The sequence below is a fragment of the Erpetoichthys calabaricus genome, chromosome 1 (genome assembly GCF_900747795.2).
Source record: "Erpetoichthys calabaricus chromosome 1, fErpCal1.3, whole genome shotgun sequence".
NCBI classification, from domain to species: Eukaryota; Metazoa; Chordata; class Cladistia; order Polypteriformes; family Polypteridae; genus Erpetoichthys; species Erpetoichthys calabaricus.
Genome location: NC_041394.2, coordinates 15039625 through 15061382, shown reverse-complemented (window position 1 = coordinate 15061382; position 21758 = coordinate 15039625). Strand labels below are relative to the sequence as shown.

Sequence of the window (21758 nt, the reverse complement as noted above, 5' to 3'; positions counted from 1 at the left end):
TCTCAAGAAGCATGACAGAGAAAATGTAACCTATGCAGCCGAAGAAATTAAAAAGAAATATATAGCAATCATTAAAAGGGAAAAGGGCTTGTAACTTGAAAGTTATCTATGCCCCCCAAAGCTCACTTTAAGTTGTCAAAGAGTACTTGTCCTAAGGCATGGCAGATCTTGAGATGGGACAGGTAAAGCAGGAAATGTTACAGACTGAGTCCCTGTGCACATAGATAGATAGATAGATAGATAGATAGATAGATAGATAGATAGATAGATAGATAGATAGATAGATAGATAGATAGATAGATAGATAGATAGATAGATAGATAGATAGATAGATACTTTATTAATCCCAAGGGGAAATTCACATACTCCAGCAGCAGCATACTGATAATAACAATATTAAATTAAAGATTGATAACAATGCCGATAGCAATGCAGGTATACAGACAGACAATAACTTTGTATAATGTTAACATCTACCCCCCTGGGTGGAATTGAAGAGTCGCATAGTGTGGGGGAGGAACGATCTCCTCAGTCTGTCAGTGGAGCAGGACGGTGACAGCAGTCTGTTGCTGAAGCTGCTCCTCTGTCTGGAGATGATACTGTTTAGTGGATGCAGTGGATTCTCCATTCTTGACATGAGTCTGCTCAGCACCCGTCGCTCTGCCACAGATGTCAAGCTGTCCAGCTCTGTGCCTACAATAGAGCCTGCCTCCTCACCAGTTTGTCCTGGTGTGATGCGTTCCTCTTCTTTATGCTGCTTCCCCTTCACACCACTGCATAGAAGAGGGCGCTCGCCACAACCGCCTGATAGAACAGCATCTTATTGCAGATGTTGAAGGACGCCAGCCTTCTAAGGAAGTATGGTCGGCTCTGTCCTTTCTTACACAGAGCATCAGTATTGGCAGTTCAGTCTAATTTATCATCCAGCTGCACTCCCAGGTATTTATAGGTCTGCACCCTCTGCACACAGTCACCTCTGATGATCACGGGGTCCATGAGGGGCCTGGTCCTCCTAAAATCCACCACCAGCTCCTTAGTTTTGCTGGTGTTCAGGTGTAGGTGGTTTGAGTCGCACCATTTAACAAAGTCCTTGATTAGGTTCCTATACTCCTCCTCGAGCGCACTCCTGATGCAGCCCACGATAGCAGTGTCATCAGTGAACTTTTGCACGTGGCAGGACTCCGAGTTGTATTGGAAGTCCGATGTATATAAACCGAACAGGACCGGAGAAAGTACAGTCCCCTGCGGCGCTCCTGTGTTGCTGACCACAATGTCAGACCTACAGTTCCCAAGACGCACATACTGAGGTCTGACTGTAAGGTAGTCCATGATCCATGCCACCAGGTATGAATCTACTCCCGTCTCTGTCAGCTTGTCCCTAAGGAGCAGAGGTTGGATGGTGTTGAGTCTAGAAATATAATTCTTACAGTAGCCCTGGTTTTATCTGCACTAGTTTCATAAAGGCTGGAGAATAATAGATAGATAGATAGATAGATAGATAGATAGATAGATAGATAGATAGATAGATAGATAGATAGATAGATAGATAGATAGATAGATAGATAGATAGATAGATAGATAGATAGATAGATAGATAGATAGATAGATAGATAGATAGATAGATAGATAGATAGATAGATAGATAGATAGATACTTATGTAGCATAAATGTTGAAATATGCCATTTTAAACTGCAGGGAAGCTCATGGACATTTACAACTTACCAGATCAAGGAGAGACTTTTGCTTATGGGTGTTAAGCCTCTAATTGACTGGGACGGGGGGCCTGACCCCATCTGAACTGAGTTATTGGGAACTACACATCCTCTGGTGCAAGAGGTGTGTCAAGGACTGGGTAAATGAGGACTGCAAAGACATGCAGTTCCTTTCTCATGGTTGCCCTTTACACAAAAGCCATGATGCCTGTTTCTGCCTTTCCATCCAAGATTTGTATCACTGCCAGGGTTCTTCCTCTGACTGGGGTGCAAAGTCATGGTCGACCCCCTAAGAGGTGGGACCACCTGCCAATCGCTGCCAGGAGCTGACCTCCAACCTATAAAACTGTAGGGTTTCCAATAATTCCTGGTGATTTGTTTCAAATGCGCTAGGGAGTTGGTGAGCGGTCCTTGTGTTTTTGCTGTGCTTTATTATTTTGATTCATTGGATTTTTTTTTTATCATTTTTGTCATCATTTTTTTGAATTCACCATTTGATTGTGTATTTGGATTTTTTCACCTTGGATTACCCTTGCTGGTAACTCTTTTCTACCTTGTGATGCTCTACAGAGATTCATGTACTTATAGAGCACTGTCGGGCACTGTCCCGCCATGGAATTTTCTAGGGGCACCGCAAAAACTTTTGTAAAATATTTAATATTGCTAGTGTTTTTGAACTTTTGGTTGATTAAAAAGATAATGTTTAAAAAATAATATTTTATGTTGGAAAAACAGATAACGGTTAATCAGATTGTTGAATAAACGAATGTATTTATTTTGAATGCAAGTTAAAATTTTCGCTGTTCACCATTCATCATAATATCAACACCAGCGGTGTCAAAAACACATCTCGCGAGACTTAAAAAGTCTCGGTGTTAGAAGATCTCGCTCACTGTATGGATAGAAGAAAGCGGAGCAAATATAGAACGAGAAAATACGAACGCTACATTTCGTCTCTTGCCGATGAGAGAGTATCGCTGTAGCTGCAGCTCTCACCACTTAATCGTCTGAGTATTACTGTGGAAAAATGAACCTTATTTTCGCTCTGACACCGCTGATCAACACAGTAAACTTTGTAAACTCAGTGACCTTTTCCAGTTCTTTGTGGTGAAAAACATTCGACAGTGATCAACAAGGAAATGCGTGTCTGTCTTTCGAAAATTGATCCTCGCATCAATCTCATATGTGCTGAAAAACAATCTCAACGTCCACATTAATTAAATTTAAGATTTATCCTTTGATTCCTTTATTAATAAAATGTCTTTCAAACTTGTAAAATTAACTGTTTTTATTGGCGATTGTCCATAGATTGTGTCGTCACGACTTTATTTATGGGCAGTCCCTCAGGTGCGCCGCGAAAGAAAATTTTTTGACTTATGCGCCGCAACTCGAAAAAGGTTGCCTGTCACTGTTATAGAGTGTCACACACGTACGCATGGGAGGCAGGCAATTCCATGCCAGACCAGGGGATGGCAGAGTTCACTAATCCTTACTCGTTATCATCGGCAGACTTTCCACGGGAAATTTCACCTGGATCTGATGACATCACTTCCGTTCCGGGGGTTGGGGCGTTCTGATGATGTCACTTCCAGTTCCTGCCCCCGATGACATCACTTCCATTGCCTGCCTTTAAAGTTGCCATGTTTGCTTGTCCTTTTGTTCTCCTTTTGGACCGAGTTCTGTAAACACTGAACCGCAATCTTTTTTTAGGTAGCCTAATTCGACGATATGGGCGGCTGCCCCCAAACCTCTTTTGCTTTGTCTGTTTAGTGAAGATTTTGTGTGGCCCTTTTTGTATCTAACCAGGGTTTTTGAAGGGATTTCTCCCTCTAGTGTACATTTTTGAAAGTGTTCTTGGAACTCTTTAGTGCTTTAACACAATGAGCTATGATGAGCAACACTGGACCAGAAACCAAACCAACATACTAAGACAGAAAGCCCCCTGATAGCCTGTTATCCAGGTTGTATCATTTTGTTAATAATCCTGCTGCTTCTTCTGGTAGTCTATTTAGTTGCTTCAGAGTACAGATATAAAAGAAAGTGAGAAATATTGAACTATAACAGCAATCAATCCTGACATTATGGTAAGAGTATAAGATTTGGTGTATTCTGCTGAAGGTCTATGTAATAAAGAGCCTAAAAGGGAAACAGAGATCATCTCACAATGAAACACCTAGTATGAGTTTAATAGAGTCATATTTTTTCTTTACCTTTGTTTCATGTCTTACAGGTACACTTCGAGAAATACCAACAGGATCTGCTCTTCCACGACTAATCACGCTATACACTAAGAGACTTGAAAAGAAATAAAATGAGCAAGCGCTGGAGAAGGGCTTTCTGATAAACACCTAATCAAAACTCTCTGCAAAGATCACGAACAGCAAGAGACGCTGAGACATACAGAAGATCTCAAAATGGGGGCCACTCGGTCGCTCATAAGAGACATGATGTAGCTAGCAGGCTGCACTTTCTCTATTCAGTTAATTCAGATTTTCCCGCCTAGAGTAAATGAATTCTTCCATAGAAAAGGGATGAAGAAAATCGCCTGTTTTGACTTTTTCCCTGGATTCCACATAAATGATGAAGTGGAGGGAACAAGAGAAATGGAAAGATGGATATTCAAATAAAAGAAGGCACATCCTACATAAGAAGGATCAATAACGAATTGAAACTCACAAATGAAAAGGACAAATAAAACCCAAGTAAGAAGGCATATGGAATGTATGTAACCTATAAGATAAAGGCTGACGCAAAAATTGTAATACCAGGGTATAAATACAAAAACATGGCATAGGATCAATCACAAGTTTATCGAAGAAACAAAATCAGTAAGAATGGAACAAATGAATGTTGCTGATTTCTTCTTGTGGAAGTTAAGTCAATTTTTGGTCATTTATGGAAACAGCCAAAAAACGTAACGTGAGATTTTGTAATATCGCTCGAGTTCCATTTATTTAAGAGTGCATAATTATTTTTCAGATTTTTGAGCATTTCTAGAAGACTCATAAACTCCATGTCATAGCTGAATTTTGCACAACTCCATGAAGATGGCAGCAGTAAAGCCGGGGTGGTTTTTAAAGCACTTAGGCTGACATATTCGTCCAGGGCATGGCGAGGAGGAGTAAAGAAGGCTGCTGTTCTGTGCTGCAGATGAATGAAGACAATGCACGCTTTGGTTTACTGGCAACGCTGATTCTAATTTACCTGCTGTGTGGAGCAGCAATCTTCTCGGCCATCGAACACCCCGGTGAGCTACAAGCCCAAAAGCTCTGGAAGATGCGTCTTCGAAATTTCACACAGACCTTCAACGTCAGCCCCGCAGAACTGATGGCCTTCTTGAGGCAATATGAGGAAGCCAATGTGGCGGGGATTCGAGTTGATGCCCTGAGGCCTCGATGGGACTTCCCTGGGGCATTTTACTTTGTGGGCACAGTTGTTTCAACAATTGGTGAGTTTTATTCCATCTTAAAGTGAAATATAATAAGTAATGGAAGTAGGGGGCTTAAGAAAGTTTTCTCAATTTGACACTGAACTGATCTTGTTGCCTATTTTTTCAGTAATCCTCAGGCAACATATTTGCTTCCATAATTTTTCTGAAGCTGCATATGAAAGTTTAGGGTTTCCATGGGTTCCCAGAGCCCATCAGGTAGCACTGGGTGTAGGGGTAGAAAAAGCTGTTTTGAGGGGTATGCAAGATTTGTTTTTGTGCCCCATTTCTGCATGTATTTTGTAAAGAAAAATATCAATATTAATCAGACAGCCAATCCGATGAAAGGACCCCTCTTTCCCATGATTCCTGCGATCCTCCATCAGGGATGACTTCATCTTAGGCAGGCAAAACAACTTGGCAGGTGGGCTGTGGCACTAAGAGAAGAGAAACAGAATAGATGAGGGTTAGTAACAAATTCTAACTATCATGTTACTTATTTTAATTTCTTATTTGTCTTTTATTCTTCTTTTCTTCGTTATGTAAAGCACTTTGAGCTACTTTTTGTATGAAAATGTGCTATATAAATAAATGTTGTTGTTGTTGTTGTTGTTATGTTTTAGTGCTAATGACTAACAACAGAGATGCAGCCTGTACAGTGAATCAGCAGCTCTAGTCAGGGTGTGCTAAACTGAACTTGTGAGTCTTCAGCCTGGATTTATAAGCTGAGACTGAAGGGGCATCCCTTATAGTAGCAGGCAGACCATTCCACAGTATAGGGGCCCTGTAACTAAAAGCTCGACCTCCCATTGTTATTTTATTAATCCTTGAACTCATAAGCAGACCAGCATCTTGAGATCTTAATGTGTGCTCTGATTTGTAAGTCGTGATAAGTTCAGACAAGTAAGCCGGACCTTGTTTTATATGTTAAAAGGAGGATTTTGAAATCTGCCCTAAACGATGGTATGTGATATCTTTAAATGTATTGTGTCATTACAATAGCGAATATGCAACACTTGTACTGCCTTTGTAAGAAATGGATGAAGAAAGCCATCAGAAAGACATTTCCATGTCAGCAATTAAGTTTGATGACTTCACCGGCTCCACCACATCAAACCATTCATCAAACATCGAAGCAAGCCCATTGATCCTGTTGGAGCTGCGATGATGATGACGTCACAGACCAAAACTTGAACAACACACGCCACCCATATTTTTGCTGGTACTGCAACTTACACACATGACGCATTCAAAGGAATGCTGGGGATGCATGAGAGCCATGATGCATACGCATTCTGAACATGAAGTATAAACCGGACATCTGGAGCCATACTGGGGCCAATTTGGAATTGCTTATTACCTGGCCTGGACGTCTTTGAGATACAGGGAGAATATCCAAACTCGACATGGACAACATCCAAGTGCACGATTCAAACCCAGGACATTGGACTCAAGATGCAGAAAGGCTAACCACTGCAATACCATGCTACACAAGTAGAAATTCATTTAACAGGAATAAAGAAAGCAACAAATAAAGAATGATAACAAAGAAGAGAACTGAAATAGCAGGGGAGTAAAATAAGGAAAGAAAAAAATAGAAATAGAATTAAATTGACTGAAAAAGTACTCTGAATTAAAAAAGCCCATACTGGGATGCAATCAATGAGAATCTAAAGACTCTGCAGCTACGTTTGTCTATTTTACAAAACGTCCACAGCTTCTGCTTTCTCATGGGGTTAAGGCTATGAGTGTGACTAACTGACACGTATGCAAATAATTCCACAGTTCAAGTGTCCTTGTTTTAAAAGTTTTAGTAAAATTTAAATCAAGATAGAAAGGCTTACATTGCAGACTTTCACTTAAGCAGATATTCAGACACTGTCTCAAACAATATGGTGCATTGAATTGTGTTAGGGGACTATGTAGAAAAAGTGTTGTCATTTCTACTTGCTCTTATCCGAAATGTCTGCAAATCCCCTTCAATGAAAGTCTGCAATGTGCACTCTAATCATGTTTGAAGTTTTTGATTTTAATTTTAAACTGTGGAGCAGAGAGTGTGGCCTGCCAAGGGTGCTCCAGCTCCCCAAACCCCACAGACACAAGTTCAGAAAAACACACTGGCTCTATTCAGCCGTGCGAAACTCTTCCCAACAGTTTCCCATCACCGCAGTACACTCCAAAGCCCAAGAAGCACAGTAATCAATAAAGTACATGGCAATTCTTTTCTTTCTCTGTCTTTCTCTCTCTTCTTCTCTCTGCTTCTGCCTCCATTCCTCGTCCAGGAAGCTCTGTCTTCTCCCTCTCGACTCTGGCTCCAGGAGCATTGGTGGCCAGCTCCTTTTATTCTGCACCCAGAGCGCTTCCGGAGGTCCATTAGCATGGTTTGGAAGCACTTCCGGGTGAGGTGGGAGCCCAGTGAAAGAAGGCTTTGCAGTCTCTGCAGCAGCCCCTGTTGGCACCCATGGAACCCAACAGGGTTGTGCCAAACTCCAACTCCCATGAAGCCCTATGGGAATACGAGGCACTGCTGCAACCTGGGGAGATGCCATCTAGCGCTCCAGTGGAGATAATGCCCTGTGCATGTTCTCTTCCCAAACCCCCAACACCCCAATCCTTCTGTTCTGAAGGCGTCCTAGCTGGGTAAAAGCCCATGCTGTCCACCACAAGAGGTAAATGAAGGAAAATTGTGTCTTTGTTTTAAACATCATGGAGAGCACACAATCCAAAACACAGAGCGAAAAAGAACATCAAATGTCAGCCTTCAGACAAGAATTAGGAATTAGGAAGTTTTTCTTCACACAGTGAACCACAGACACAAAGAATAAGTGACCAAGTAATGTGGCAGACAGTAGGACTTTAGAGACTTTTAAAATTAGACTTGATTTTTTTTACAAGAATTAAGTAACTAGGACTGCGGTAGGTTGGCACCCTGCCCAGGATTGGTTCCTGCCTTGTGCCCTATGTTGGCTGGGATTGGCTCCAGCAGACCCCCGTGACCCTGTGGGTTAGACAATGGATGGATGGAAGTAATTAGGATTGGTTAGCATTGTTGGGCTGAATGGCCTGTTCTTGTCCAGATTGTTCTAATGTTTTCATGTTCTAATGATATTTAACACCACTCAGTAGCCAAACGTCATTCAGAAACCACTCCAAAGATCAGAATTAAAATACAACATAATATTCTTAAAGCCACTCAGTCCAGTTCAGGGCTACTGGTTACAAATGTCTTTCCACCCACAATGGGCACAAGGCAGGAACCAGTCCTTGAACGCCACTTTCAATATAAAGACAAGAATGTAAAAGAGTCTTCATTAGTTTGTAGTCAGAAGATGGATTCCTGTTGATGACTCCCAGGTAATGTGGATTGTGCAGTGGAGATGACCAGAGCTTGTGATAGAAATTTAAATATCTTTTTAAACAAAGAAACATCCTCTAACAGGACAAATCAGTAATCAGGAAGGAGAAAAGCTGTTCATTGTATCTTTTAATTACTTCTCAGCAAAATGCCTTGGAGGGACCATTCTTCAAAAGCAGTCTGTTACAGCCTGGTCAGAATGGTCAGAGAAACCAAGAACAGAAGTTCATTTTATAAACTGTTAAATTTACATACAGTGTCAATCAACGCATACATTTACTCTGATTGGTTCGTTGGTTTACACCTTGTGGAATATAACCTGAACACAGAAAGGCACAGAGACACAAGTCCCAAAAGCACATGCTTTTATTTTTCTTCTGCTGCCCTTTATACAACACTCAGCACACAATTCTTCTCAATAAGGCTCAGTCCCTACACACTTCCTCTTCTTCTTTCTCTCTGTTTTTCTTCTCTATTTCTCTGCCTTTTCTTTCTTCTGCCACCTCCACTCCTCTCCTCGCAAGTCTTGTCCTCCTCCTCCCAACTCAGGCTCTTTGAATGGAGTAAGGCGGCCTCTTTTATAACTGCAGTCCAGGCAACCACGGCTGTGACCATGGGCCCCAGTAGGGTTGAGCTTCCAAGATCTCAATGCAATCCAGAGGGGTTGTCCTCTCGTGTTCGGGAGGAAGTATTGCTGTGAAGATATGTTTTCCCCTGGTCCTTCCATCCGCAGGGCATCCCGACCAGGCAAGGGCACCAGCCGTCCGTCGCAACCCAAATGACTTATATAAAATAAAAGTCTATTATATTATATTATATTATATTATATTCTGGTTCTTCTTATACCTTTCAGTTGAACCACCACTATTGACATTTCTGTGCACATGACAACTAAACATTCTGGTTCTTTACAGGACATCTGCTGATTTGTTAGTCATCTTTCAGTACATTGTGTTATTCACTTGACCTTTATCTGGTTTCCAGATAGATAGATAGATACTTTATTAATCCCAAGGGGAAATTCACATACTCAAGCAGCAGCATACTGATAAAGAACAATATTAAATTAAAGAGTAATAAAAATGCAGGTAAAAACAGACAATAACTTTGATAATGTTAACGTTTACCCAACCAACCCGGGTGGAACTGAAGAGTGTGGGGGAAGAACGATCTCCTCAGTCTGTCAGTGGAGCAGGACATTGACAGCAGTCTGTCGCTGAAGCTGCTCCTCTGTCTGGAGATGATCCTGTTCAGTGGATGCAGTGGATTCTCCATGATTGACAGGAGTCTGCTCAGCGCCCGTCGCTCTGCCACAGATGTCAAACTGTCCAGCTCCGTACCTACAACAGAGCCTGCCTTCCTTATCAGTTTGTCCAGGTGTGAGGCGTCCTTCTTCTTTATGCTGCCTCCCCAGCACACCACCACGTAGAAGAGGGTGCTCGCCACAACCGTCTGATAGAACATCTGCAGCATCTTATTGCAGATGTTGAAGGACGCCAGTCTTCTAAGGAATTATAGCCGGCTCTGTCCTTTCTTGCACATGATATGCCTGCAAAGGGTTCTGACATTTATTAACCCTTTAATGCTACTTCTTTAAGATGAAAGTTATGTTACCCTAAAATTATTCTTCCACATAATGGTTTTGTAACGATGGTAGAATCAGACAGATATATGAGTCTTTTGGTCTCATTCCACATCCCTCTCCCTTGATGCCTTTTTCTTAGTCACAGTAGGCTCATACAGATAATCATGTCTGGGGCAACAGCTATTATTTCATCCCTTTATGAACCTGTTTAACCCAAAAATGATGCAGAGGTGCTGACTGAACTCATCATGCTCAGTGAATTTCCATCCTAAGCCATATCTGAAAATTCCTGACATGCCTTGATGATTAGTGCAACTCAAAAAATGAGACTTCAGTGACTTTTTCTGACTACTGAAACTTTGGGGATCAGTAATGGAAGTGAAGATGGCTCAGACTTTTAACACTTTTTAAAAACTAATCATTTTGTCTAAGGCCAGCAAAACATTACAGGACTTCAAGTCATAGAGCGTGTCACATTTAATGGCTGTAGTTGCCGACTTTCATTGCCACTGATGATGTTAAATTATATGATTGAGAATTGCAGGGGAGAAGTGCTAACAAAATTCTTGACATTTCATCATACTTCCAGACCCCTAAAGTACCACTGTGTCATCTCGTTTTGCAAGCCAATCAACGTGGAGCACACTTTGCCCATCTTTTTTTTTTCTTTTTCTGCTTTGATGTGATGCAACACTGAACTGACATCTGTCCATCCATCCATTTTCCAACCCGCTGAATCCAAACACAGGGTCACGGGGGTCTGCTGGAGCCAATCCCAGCCAACACAGGGCACAAGGCAGGGAACCAATCCCGGGCAGGGTGCCAACCCACCGCAGGACAAACACAAACACACCCACACACCAAGCACACACTAGGGACAATTTAGAATCACCAATCCACCTAACCTGCATGTCTTTGGACTGTGGGAGGAAACCGGAGCGCCTGGAGGAAACCCACACAGACACGGGGAGAACATGCAAACTCCACGCAGGGTGGACCCGGGAAGCAAACCCGGGTCTCCTAACTGCGAGGCAGCAGCGCTACCACTGCGCCACCGTGCCGCCCAACTGACATCTGTGCTGGATCTAAAAGTTCATTGAGACACTTTGCCGTTTGAACCGTTCCAAACACTCACTTCCATTTTTGCCTTAACAGCTGCCAATGTTCCTCACTGTTTGTGGGCACTGCGTGCATGCCACTTCAAGTTGAGTGCTCACTGGCCACAACATCCCACTCCTACAGTTAGTGACACACTACTATAATATCAAAACAGTTTCATTTTAAAATAGTGAGATGAAAAGAGTTGCTGGGGTTGCCACATGAAACAGCTTTTAGAGATGCCTACACACCTACAACCATCTATAGACAGGGAAGAAAATATTAATACCATTGCATTTTATTCAAATAATGGCTATTCAAGTATTAAAATGAGAAGATCTCTTGTTATCCATATTTGCAGTTCATTGGTTTGCAGTAGAAAAAAAAAATGGATGTGAGCATCAGTAGGCCTTGCGCCCTAGGAACCAAGTTACCCAAACCATTCTCTAACATTTCAGTAATTATTTACGGCTCTGATGCTGATCTTTCTGATAATAAAATAGGTTATTATGATAACAATTGATGAGAAGAATTCATTATTAATTGCAGAATTATGGTATTCGAGGGTTCCTCTACAGCACTTCTTTCTCTTGCACGATTTGCCTCAAAATTCAAAGGAGCACATCATCATCTCATAACAGACTTAGGTTTCAAGCCATTTTAGCTCTAGACTGTTGTATTACTGTGGTATTTCCCTCTACTTACCCTTTACCTAGGGGTAAGTGTACTCATCAGGTTTGTTACTGGGTTGGTATACTGTTGCCCTTTAAGATTAACACACACATACACAGTGTGGTGACTGGCTCGGACACAGACAGGCAGACACGCTCATGTCAGCCAACACACGTTTATTTACAATACCTACTATTTACAAATGTCCATAAGTGCCACAAACCCCAATCTTCCCCAAAGTCCAGGCCAACCACTCTGCCTCTTCGGACCGCCTCCTTCTCTCGTTCTTGCACCTTGTCCTGCTTCCACCCGACTCCAGCCATTGAATGGAGGGAGGCGGCCCCTTTTATCTGTACCCGGATGTGTTCCAGGTGTGCACCGGCAATCCCGCGGACACGCCCCAGTGTGGCAGAAATGCCGGCTGTCCTCTCGGAAGCACTCCGGGTGTTCCCTCACTTCTTCCCCCCAGCATTTCCTGGTGTGGCGGAAGTACTGGGGTCCAGGGTCCTTCAGGCAGGGGGACGCCCCCTGGCTTTGACCACAGGCCCCTACAGCGTTGGGCTTCCAAGCCCTGTACATGTGGCCCCCAATACAACCAGGGCGGATGCCCCCTCATGGTCTGGAGGAGAAATAAGCCCTCCTCCTGTCTTCTTGGGCGTCCCAGCCAGGCATGAGCCCCGTCCGGGTGCCACAGTAGATATACACCTACACACAGACCCTAACCACAACAGTGCCCCAAGAATGACACACACACACAGCTGGTTAATCTCCAGCACTTTAAACCACACAAGTGCCTTAGGAATAACACAGCCTGTCATGGTCTCAGCACGTCAAGAGACTTACTTATTATTGGCACAAACAACAAACAATGTCTTACATATATCTCAGACCTAAATATTACTTTTGGTCTACAAGAATATTTTCAAAGATACAAAGGCTCAGCATCCGTGACTATAGGCCATTTATCAACCAAGAATGCCTAACTTTACGTACTGTTCTCTACTATTGGGTGGAGCTCACAGCCTTAGCCTTAATAAACGTTGCAGCGCAGAGGTAATGGCAAATCTCCGGCTATAACAGGTGCTCAAAAAAATTTACCTCATTACTTTAATCACTCTAGACATGAAGACAAAGCATAGAAAGTTAATGTGGAAGAAAATGTGGATAGAAAAGTATGGATATATATAGTCTTTAGAAAAAGCTTGCGAAAAGTTAAAGATGACAAGAATGAATGTCCTAGGCGGCTTGTGATCCAGCACTCGTAGTTGTTCATGAGATGCTTTGCCATCCATCCATCCATTTTCCAACCCGCTGAATCCGAACACAGGGTCACGGGGGTCTGCTGGAGCCAATCCCAGCCAAAGATCAGATGAAAATGTATGCACGTTATTAGCGCCCTCTTCTGACATCGTTCTCTTCTCCTCTTCTGTCACTCTTCAGATGAGGCATATTTATGATAAAATTTCAGGCCAGGGGTTTCACAAACACATGATTGTTGCATACACCTGCATACAACTCTTTCATCTACAGTACCTTTTTCCCAAATTATAATTTTTTTGATGTTGCATAGTACCTACTGGCATGTCTTCCTTTCCAAGGCTGTAAACCAATTTAGCAATTTGTTTGAACAACTGTTTTAAAAGTGAGGTATAATTCGGGAAGAGGATATGCTTTTGATGTTAAAATGCCTATACGAGTGTCCTGTATTTGAATTCATCTTGTTTGGCTTGAGCAAAATATAATACAAATACAGAACAAAGTTTACCCCACAAGAACCGTCCTCAAGAAACTGTGATACACAGACACAGACATGCACAAAATATCAATGTTTTTTCGTATCGGGGACCCCAAAATGTTGGGAGCTATTGAAAACCAAAGATCGAAATTTTTGCCGAATCTAAACCTTTCGCTCCACTCCCATAGACGATAGGTTATGATGGGGAAGGGTGCAAAGCAAAAAACAAAAAGGCATGAGAAGAATTTGGTTCTTGTTTGGTTTAAGAAGACATTTCAAAATGGCATGGACAAAATTACTGGAACCTTTTAGAAGTTATAAACAGTAATTGACTTGTGATGAACTTCCAGCAGACTTGTATCTTATAATGATTAGCATAGGTGTCTTCAATTTTTATAATCAATCATTCAGCCACTATAAACTGAGAAAAGAGCTCACTCGACCCTTTATGAGTCACACAAAAAATGGGAACGAGAAGTAAAAGCAGAGAGTTATCTGAGGAGGTAACAGTCAAGCATGGTCAACATAAAGATGACAAGGTCATCCCCAAAGAGACTGATGTTTCTTTGCCTGCTGTTGCCAATATTATCAAGAAGGTTAAAGATGATGTAACTTCAGGCAACATCCTTGGATGGTGCAGTATGAGGAAAATTAAATTGAGATTAAAAAGAAAAACATTTTTCGAATGGTGGAGAACTTCAAAACAGCTGCAAGCTGCCCTTCAAGCTCAAGGAACAAAAGATTCAAGTCACACAATTTGTTATTGTTGGGATGATAATGAATTCTGCTCAACAAATGTAATTTTGGTCTCATCAGATTGGAGAATCTGTTTCTTCAAGCTTTTAAGAATACTCTTAGTGTCGTTTGTCAAACTCCTAGTGGGAGTTAGCCACTCTACCATGAACTCCTAATTGATGTAGTGCTGCTGAGATGAGTTCTAACAAGATCCCTTGTCTCAGCAGAGAACTTCTGAAGCTCTTTTAGTGACTATTGGGTTATTGGTGACTTCTCAGACCAAGGCCCTTCTTATCTGGTTACTCAGTTTGGCTGGACACTAAACTTTATGAAGAGCTGGTGGGTCCAGATTTCTTCAATTTCACATTATTGAGTCCACTGTCTTCCATCTTAGGAACATTCAAAGCTTTCAAAATGGTTTATCTTCTTGCCCTGATCTACACCTCACCATAATTTTGATTTTGGAGATCTACAGAGAATTCCTTGGACTTCATGGCTTGGTTTTTGTCTTAACAGGCAGTGTGAATTGTGGGACCCATGGTGGAAGTACCAGAAGGACCCCACCTGTAAGAGAGAAATGAAAACAAGTGATGTGGACAAACCACAGTCCTTCTGAGAGAATGTTCTTTGGACAAGTGAAACTAAACAAGTGCTTTTTGGTAAATCACACAATTTCCCTGGTACAGTAACCAAAAGAAACCTTTTAAACCAAAGAACTCCATCCCTACCGTGAAACGTGGAGGAGGCTCAATGATGTTTTGAGATTGCCTTGCTGTCTCTTTGAATCCATATAGGGCACAATAAAATCAGAGCATTGTGGGGTGAAACATACAGCACAATGCCAGAAAGCTGTGTCTCAGTCATAGGTCCTCCAGCTGGATACACCACAAACACCTTCATAAGCACACAAGAATAGAGAAAATGAAAACAATGGACTGTTCTGGAGAAGCCTTCTATGAGTTCTGTTCTGAATACCACTGACTAACTGTGCGTAGTTGAGAGAAGGTACCCATCAAACCTGAGAGAAATAAAGAACAGTGGGACAATCGACCAGTTGGGAATTGGAGAAATGACACTCAGGGGTGCATATACTTGATGGCAGTCATTGTCTCCAAAGGCTATTCTTTGAAATATTAGCTTAAGGGTACCAAAATTTTTGTTCATGCCATTTGTATTTGTTCAATTATTTTAAATAAATTTGTCTGGACATTAATCACACCCGAACATCAGAACATTAGAATAATCTTTAAGCAAAAGAAGGTTAAGAGGTGAACTGACTGAAGTGTTTAAAGTCATGAAGGGAATTAGTCCAGTGGATCAAGACGGTGACTTTAAAATGAGTTCATGAAGAACACGGGGACACAGTTGGAAACTTGTTAAGGGTAAATTTCGCACAAACATTAGGAAGTTTTTCTTTACACAGAGAACCACAGACACATGGAATAAGCTACCAAGTATCAAGGTAGACGGTAAGACTTTAGGGACTTTCAAAACTCAACGTGTTGTTTTTTAGAAGAATTAAGTGGATAGGACTGGCGAGCTTTGCTGGGCTGAATGGCCTTTTCTTGTCTGGATTGTTTTAATGTTCTGATGTTCTAATAGGGCGGCACGGTGGTGCAGTGGGTAGCTCAGTTAGGAGACCTGGGTTCGCTTCCTGGGTCCTCCCTGCGTGGAGTTTGCATGTTCTCCCCATGTCTGCATGGGTTTCCTCCCACAGTCCCAAGACATGCAGGTTAGGTGCATTGGCGATCCTAAATTGTCCCTATTGTGTGCTTGGTGTGTAGGTGTGTGTTTGTGTGTGCCCTGTGGTGGGCTGGCACCCTGCCCAGGGTTTGTTTCCTGACTTGCACCCTGTGTTGGCTGGGATTGGCTCCAGCAGACCCCCATGACCCTGTAGTTAGGATATAGCGGGTTGGATAATGGATGGATGGATGGATGGATGGATGTTCTAATAGAGATGAGAACATGCCCTTCAACTCAGCAAAGCTTGGCAATCCTATCTGCTTAACTCTTCAAAAATAATATCAAGTCGAGTTTTGAAGGTCCTTAAATTCCTACTGTCTACACACTACTTGGTCACTTACTCCATGTGTTTAAGTTTCTCTGTGTGACAAACTTTCTCTTTGATTAACTGTGATGAAAAGAATTGTGGAGACTAAACATTTTTGACAATTACAGCTTAGCTTACAGAAAAGTGTTTTCCTTTTTTTTTTTTTTTAATGAAAATGTACCAATATCTTCAGCCATGTCTTTACAACTCTATGGGATCTTCTTAAGATTATGTAAATGAAGACTCTGATATAAAATCATTGGAAAAATGATACAGTGTGACAATGGCTGTGGCAGATCCTGGTCCTGAGGATGCAGAGAAACTTTTGGCTCCTAGTCAAACCACATTCTAAATTAAAAATTGATGACTCTTAGAAGGTAATGAGGAACTTTATGAATGTAATGTACTTGGTTCTTTTCATGGGTGTACCAAACCCCTCTTAATGGGACACTTTACAAGTGAGCTTACTGCTTTGTTTACCTCGCCCCTGAAGTCGCCTACAAAAAAGTATCATAAGTTAACTGCAAAACCATTGAATAGTAACAGTTTAATTATATGGTGACTAGTTCAGTAAAATGGGCTTAATGGTAAATCCATCTGTTTCACTTGTGTCATGCATTTGTGAGCCTCTGTTCTTATTCATTGGACATTCTGGCCCTTACATTCCAGTCTTTCTTTGTTGCTTCGTGTTGCCTCTCTTTGTTAGACATTCCAGTAATGTTTTGGACAATGTGACTCACAGACATGCGCCATTATGTATGGCCATTTGCCTTTGCTACCCTCTTGTGGACCCCGGATGACACCACATCCAAGACGAGGCAAGGAACATCAGACAGATGGACTCTTATCTCGCCTATATCGGGTGACTGGCTCTGCCATTCAAGAATTTTCAATTTTTTAGATTTGAAAAACTCCTGTGCTGCCTCAGCAGTGTGTTTGGATCATTAAGTTGTTGTAGGAGGAAGCGTCGTCCACTGAGTTTTGGGGCATTTACTGAAACTTGAGTAGATCAGATGTTTCTATACACCTCAGAATTCATTGTGCCACTGATGTCTGCAGTTCCATCATCAATGAAGACAAGTGTGCCAGGACCTGTGGCAGCCATATATGCCCAAGCCATAACCCCTTACCGCCATGTTTAACAGGCAGTTCGTGTTCGTCTCCACGCTTTGCTCTGCCCTCACTCTGATCAGGTTCATCTTTGTCTTATCTGTCCACAAGACTTTTTCCCAGAATTCTGCAGGCTCTTTTAAGTCTTTTTTCTCAAACTGTAATCTGGCCATCCTGTTTTTGTGGTGCTCATCTTGCAGTGTATCCTCTGTATTTCTGTTCATGAAGTCTTCTGCTGATAGTCGTCTCTGACACGTCCACATCAGCCCCCCTCAGTTTGTGGCTGAACCTTGACCAGTGTGAGGAATCTTCTGTTATCAACAGTGGAGGTCTTCCTTGGCCTACCAGTCCCTTTGTGATTGCTGAGGTCACCAGTGTGTTCTTTCTTCTTCATGATATTCCGGACAGTTGAGTTAGGTCATTCTAGGGTTTTACCGATATCTCCAATGGTTTTACAGGTTGAGGAAGTCCAACATATCGACAACCAATGGTTACAAACAGACTGCCTTATAATAAATTCTAACTTGACAAACTGTGATAAATCCTGCCTTACAAATGAACGCTCTCTTTTTCTTTGTGAGTGAAGCGGGTTGAGTCTTTAACAGAAGCTACTTCCACTTTGAGTGAGTAGACTACATGGTCTAATTGGTAAAGATAGCTACCTTAAAAGTAAAGTTAATTAAAATTTCAGTTCAGCTGATTCAGAGCAGTTTTCGTTGCTTTTTGTTTATTTTTATGACAAATAATGATGAGGATTATTCTCTCGGATTCACGCAAATAAATCGGTATCGCAAGCAAACTATGATACTTACCACAATGAGAGAAGTGGAAAAATTACCCAGAATGTTCATGCAAGTTATAGAAAAAAACCCTATCTAAATCCGTTAAGTAGTTCTCTCGTTCGCTAACTAAGCAGGGTTAAGGTTACACCCCAAGGCTGGAGCGTGAGCCCATAGTCTGTTGCGCCTGTCTCTGATTTGCGCAAATAAATCAGTATCGCAAGCATACTATGATCCTTAGCGTGTTGAGAGAAGTCGCAAAATCAACCAGAATGTTCAAGCAAATTATAGAAAAAAGCCTGATCTAAATCCATTAGGTAGTTCTCTCATGAAAAGTGGACAGACAGACAGACAGATGGTAGATTTTATACATATAGATTAAAAACTGAAATCTCTTCTTCCTGTAAGTGATCAGACTCTTAATTCAGTACTTTGCAGAAGCCCATTTGGCAGTAAATCCAACTTCAAGTCTTCTTGTGTATGTTTCTATAAACTTTGCTATTTGCAGTGTTCAGGGCAGCATAGTTAGACTGAAGGTGATCAATGGAGATGTGATCAATGATCGAGTCTTCACTAACTTACACCCTAAACTGACAAGTGCCACTACACACAAAGATTTAAGTATTTTTGCAGGCTAGTGTAGTTCCTGAAGGCAAGTAACAAGGGCTGAGCTCGATTTGCTCAAAATAGGAAATCAGCCCTATAAAGCATAAGGACAAGTTAAATAAGGAGTAAAGTTTAGGACTGATGGTATCACAGACCTTCATCCATGGGTGGACACATTGAGCTTGCATATCATAAATTCTATTTTTAATGCTCTATCTTTTATGGATGCAGTTGGCCATATCCTTAGAGACTTTTACAGTATTAAAAGGTATTTTGGAGCAAGGTGTAAAAAGACCTATTAGTTAACCCTTTAGAAACATCTCTTAACTTTTATCTTCCTCAGCCATAAATATGAGTAAAATTTAATGGCGTAAAAAATAAACACACACACACAAAAACAGATGTATCTCTATTTTCAGTCTGGTTTGAAAGTACAGTGATCCCTCGCTATATCGCGCTTCGCCTTTCGCGGCTTCACTCCATCGCGGATTTTATATGTAAGCATATTTAAATATATATCGCGGATTTTTTGCTGGTTTGCGGATTTCTGCGGACAATGGGTCTTTTAATTTCTGGTACATGCTTCCTCAGTTGGTTTGCCCAGTTGATTTCATACAAGGGACGCTATTGGCAGATGGCTGAGAAGCTACCCAGTTTACTTTTCTTCTCTCTCTTGCGCTGACTTTCTCTGATCCTGACGTAGGGGGATTGAGCAGGGGGGCTGTTCGCACACCTAGACGATACGGACGCTCGTCTAAAAATGCTGAAAGATTATCTTCACGTTGCTACCTTCTGTGCAGCTGCTTCCTGAAGCGACATGCTGCACGGTGCTTCGCATACTTAAAAGCTCGAAGGGCACGTATTGATTTTTCACTGTTTGTTTTTCTCTGTCACTCTCTATCTCTCTCTCTCTCTCTCTCTCCCTGCTCCTGACGGAGGGGGTGTGAGCTGCCGCCTTCAACAGCTTTGTGCCACGGTGCTTCGCATACTTAAAAGCCAAACAGCCCTATTGATTTGTTTGCTTTCTCTGTCTTTATGACAGTCTCTGCTCCTGACTCGCACTCCTTTGAAGAGGAAGATATGTTTGCATTCATTTAATTGTGAGACAGAACTGTCATCTCTGTCTTGTCATGGAGCACAGTTTAAACTTTTGAAAAAGAGACAAATGTTTGTTTGCAGTGTTTGAATAATGTTCCTGTCTCTCTACAACCTCCTGTGTTTCTGCGCAAATCTGTGACCCAAGCATGACAATATAAAAATAACCATATAAACATATGGTTTCTACTTCGCGGATTTTCTTATTTCGTGGGTGGCTCTGGAACGCAACCCCCGCGATGGAGGAGGGATTACTGTATTGGAACGACAGGGTCAATTCATTTGTTTTTTTTTTTCGCTATGTACTGAAGATATTTGGATTGGAGATCAAAAGATACCTACGAGACGAGAATTCAGGATTTCAAATTTTACTTTCTGGCATTGACATCTAGATGTGTTGAACAATCCAGAAGATCACATCCTTTGTAGCAGACCCCCTAATTTTATAGGCAAACAAAAGTATAGGAGCAGACAGTCTTAAAGTAAATCACACCTAACATTTGGTTGCACATCCCTTGCTTGTGTTAAGACTCCAACTCATCAACAGCATCCAAATGGCTGATTTCTTCTTTTGTTCTGCTTTTCCAGTTTGTCACCACAACCTCTTTCAAGTGTTGCTTGTTTTAGGGTTAGTCTTGAATTATAACACTTTGGGGTTAGAAACAGCTACTCACTTGAAGAACTTCACAAGAACCTGAACTTATTGACTTTTGAAACTACACTTGGTAATGGCCAGCTCCTCATGGTAAAAATGCAAGCCATCTTGTGTTCATCTTCATTCATATACAAGTAGGATCAGAGTTGCCTCTAATTCTCAAGGAGGTATGAGGTCATTTGGTAAATGTAGGCCCCTCTTATATGTTTTCTACCAGTCTGGAGTGGCCAGGACCATCTTTTATGCAGCAGTGTGCTATGGCAATGGAATTAATGCAGTTTATGCAAACACACTTAATGAAATTGAATAAAAAGTCTGGCTCAGTAATGACAGTCAGGTTAGACTCACTGGAGAAAGTGGCAAAGGGAAGTCATGTAGGACAATGTCTACTTTTGTGGACAATGTCTCTCATCCTATGTATGCATTATTGGCCGAATAAAGGAGAGTGCCCTGAAATCAGTAGGGGGTACTACTAAACCCCAGACACAATCACACCCACATTATTCACAGGTTCAGATAAAGTCCCTTTTTATTAACACACTTTATCTTGCAGACAGAATATGACCATCAAAGTACAAATAGTCCAGGACATAATCCTTTTCCTACACTCTCCTCATGTCAAGCCTTGTCCATGTCTTCCTGACTCTCTCTGACTAGTCAAGATGACACGGTTCCTTTTCTCGTTGACCCAGCAGTATTTCCAGGGCTGAGGAATGGTCCGTAGGAAACACTTCTGGGTCAGATGAAAGTCCCATCAAGTAAGGACCATATCACCCTGCAGCACCCTATGGTAGCACACACGGAACCCAACTGGACTGTATTCTGGAACTCCATGATGCCCTGGGGGTATCTAAAGGACACTCAAATCCTAGGGACGTTGCCCTCTAGTGCATTGGGGGACATAGTACAAAGATGCTAGTGTCTCTCCTGGTCCTCCAAAGCCTACTGGCCTCCCTGCCAGGTAAATATTCTTGTTCCCAGCCGATCAGAGAGCACATCTTTCTATTTTCTTTGATTATGGTGTCACATCCAGGTGAAAGAATCACCCACCTTGATGTCCACTTATCTCCTGTGGCACTCACAGCTCCAAGGAGCTCTATGTGAGGTCTTTCCTACCCTCTGCCATCAGTCCCTATAATGACT

At 41.9% G+C, this 21758-nt stretch overlaps 1 protein-coding gene across 1 annotated transcript in view; it reads left to right on the top strand.

Annotated features, from left to right (window-relative positions):
- Window positions 1–4642: 4642 nt before the first annotated feature.
- The window catches only part of LOC114643976 (potassium channel subfamily K member 13-like), a 29456-nt gene continuing 12340 nt past the window's right edge, over window positions 4643–21758 (top strand). Inside the window, exon 1 of the mRNA XM_028792284.2 lies at window positions 4643–5161. Within this exon, the coding sequence (XP_028648117.2) occupies window positions 4822–5161 (340 nt within the window). The 5' untranslated portion in view covers window positions 4643–4821. The remainder of the gene's footprint in view (window positions 5162–21758) is intronic.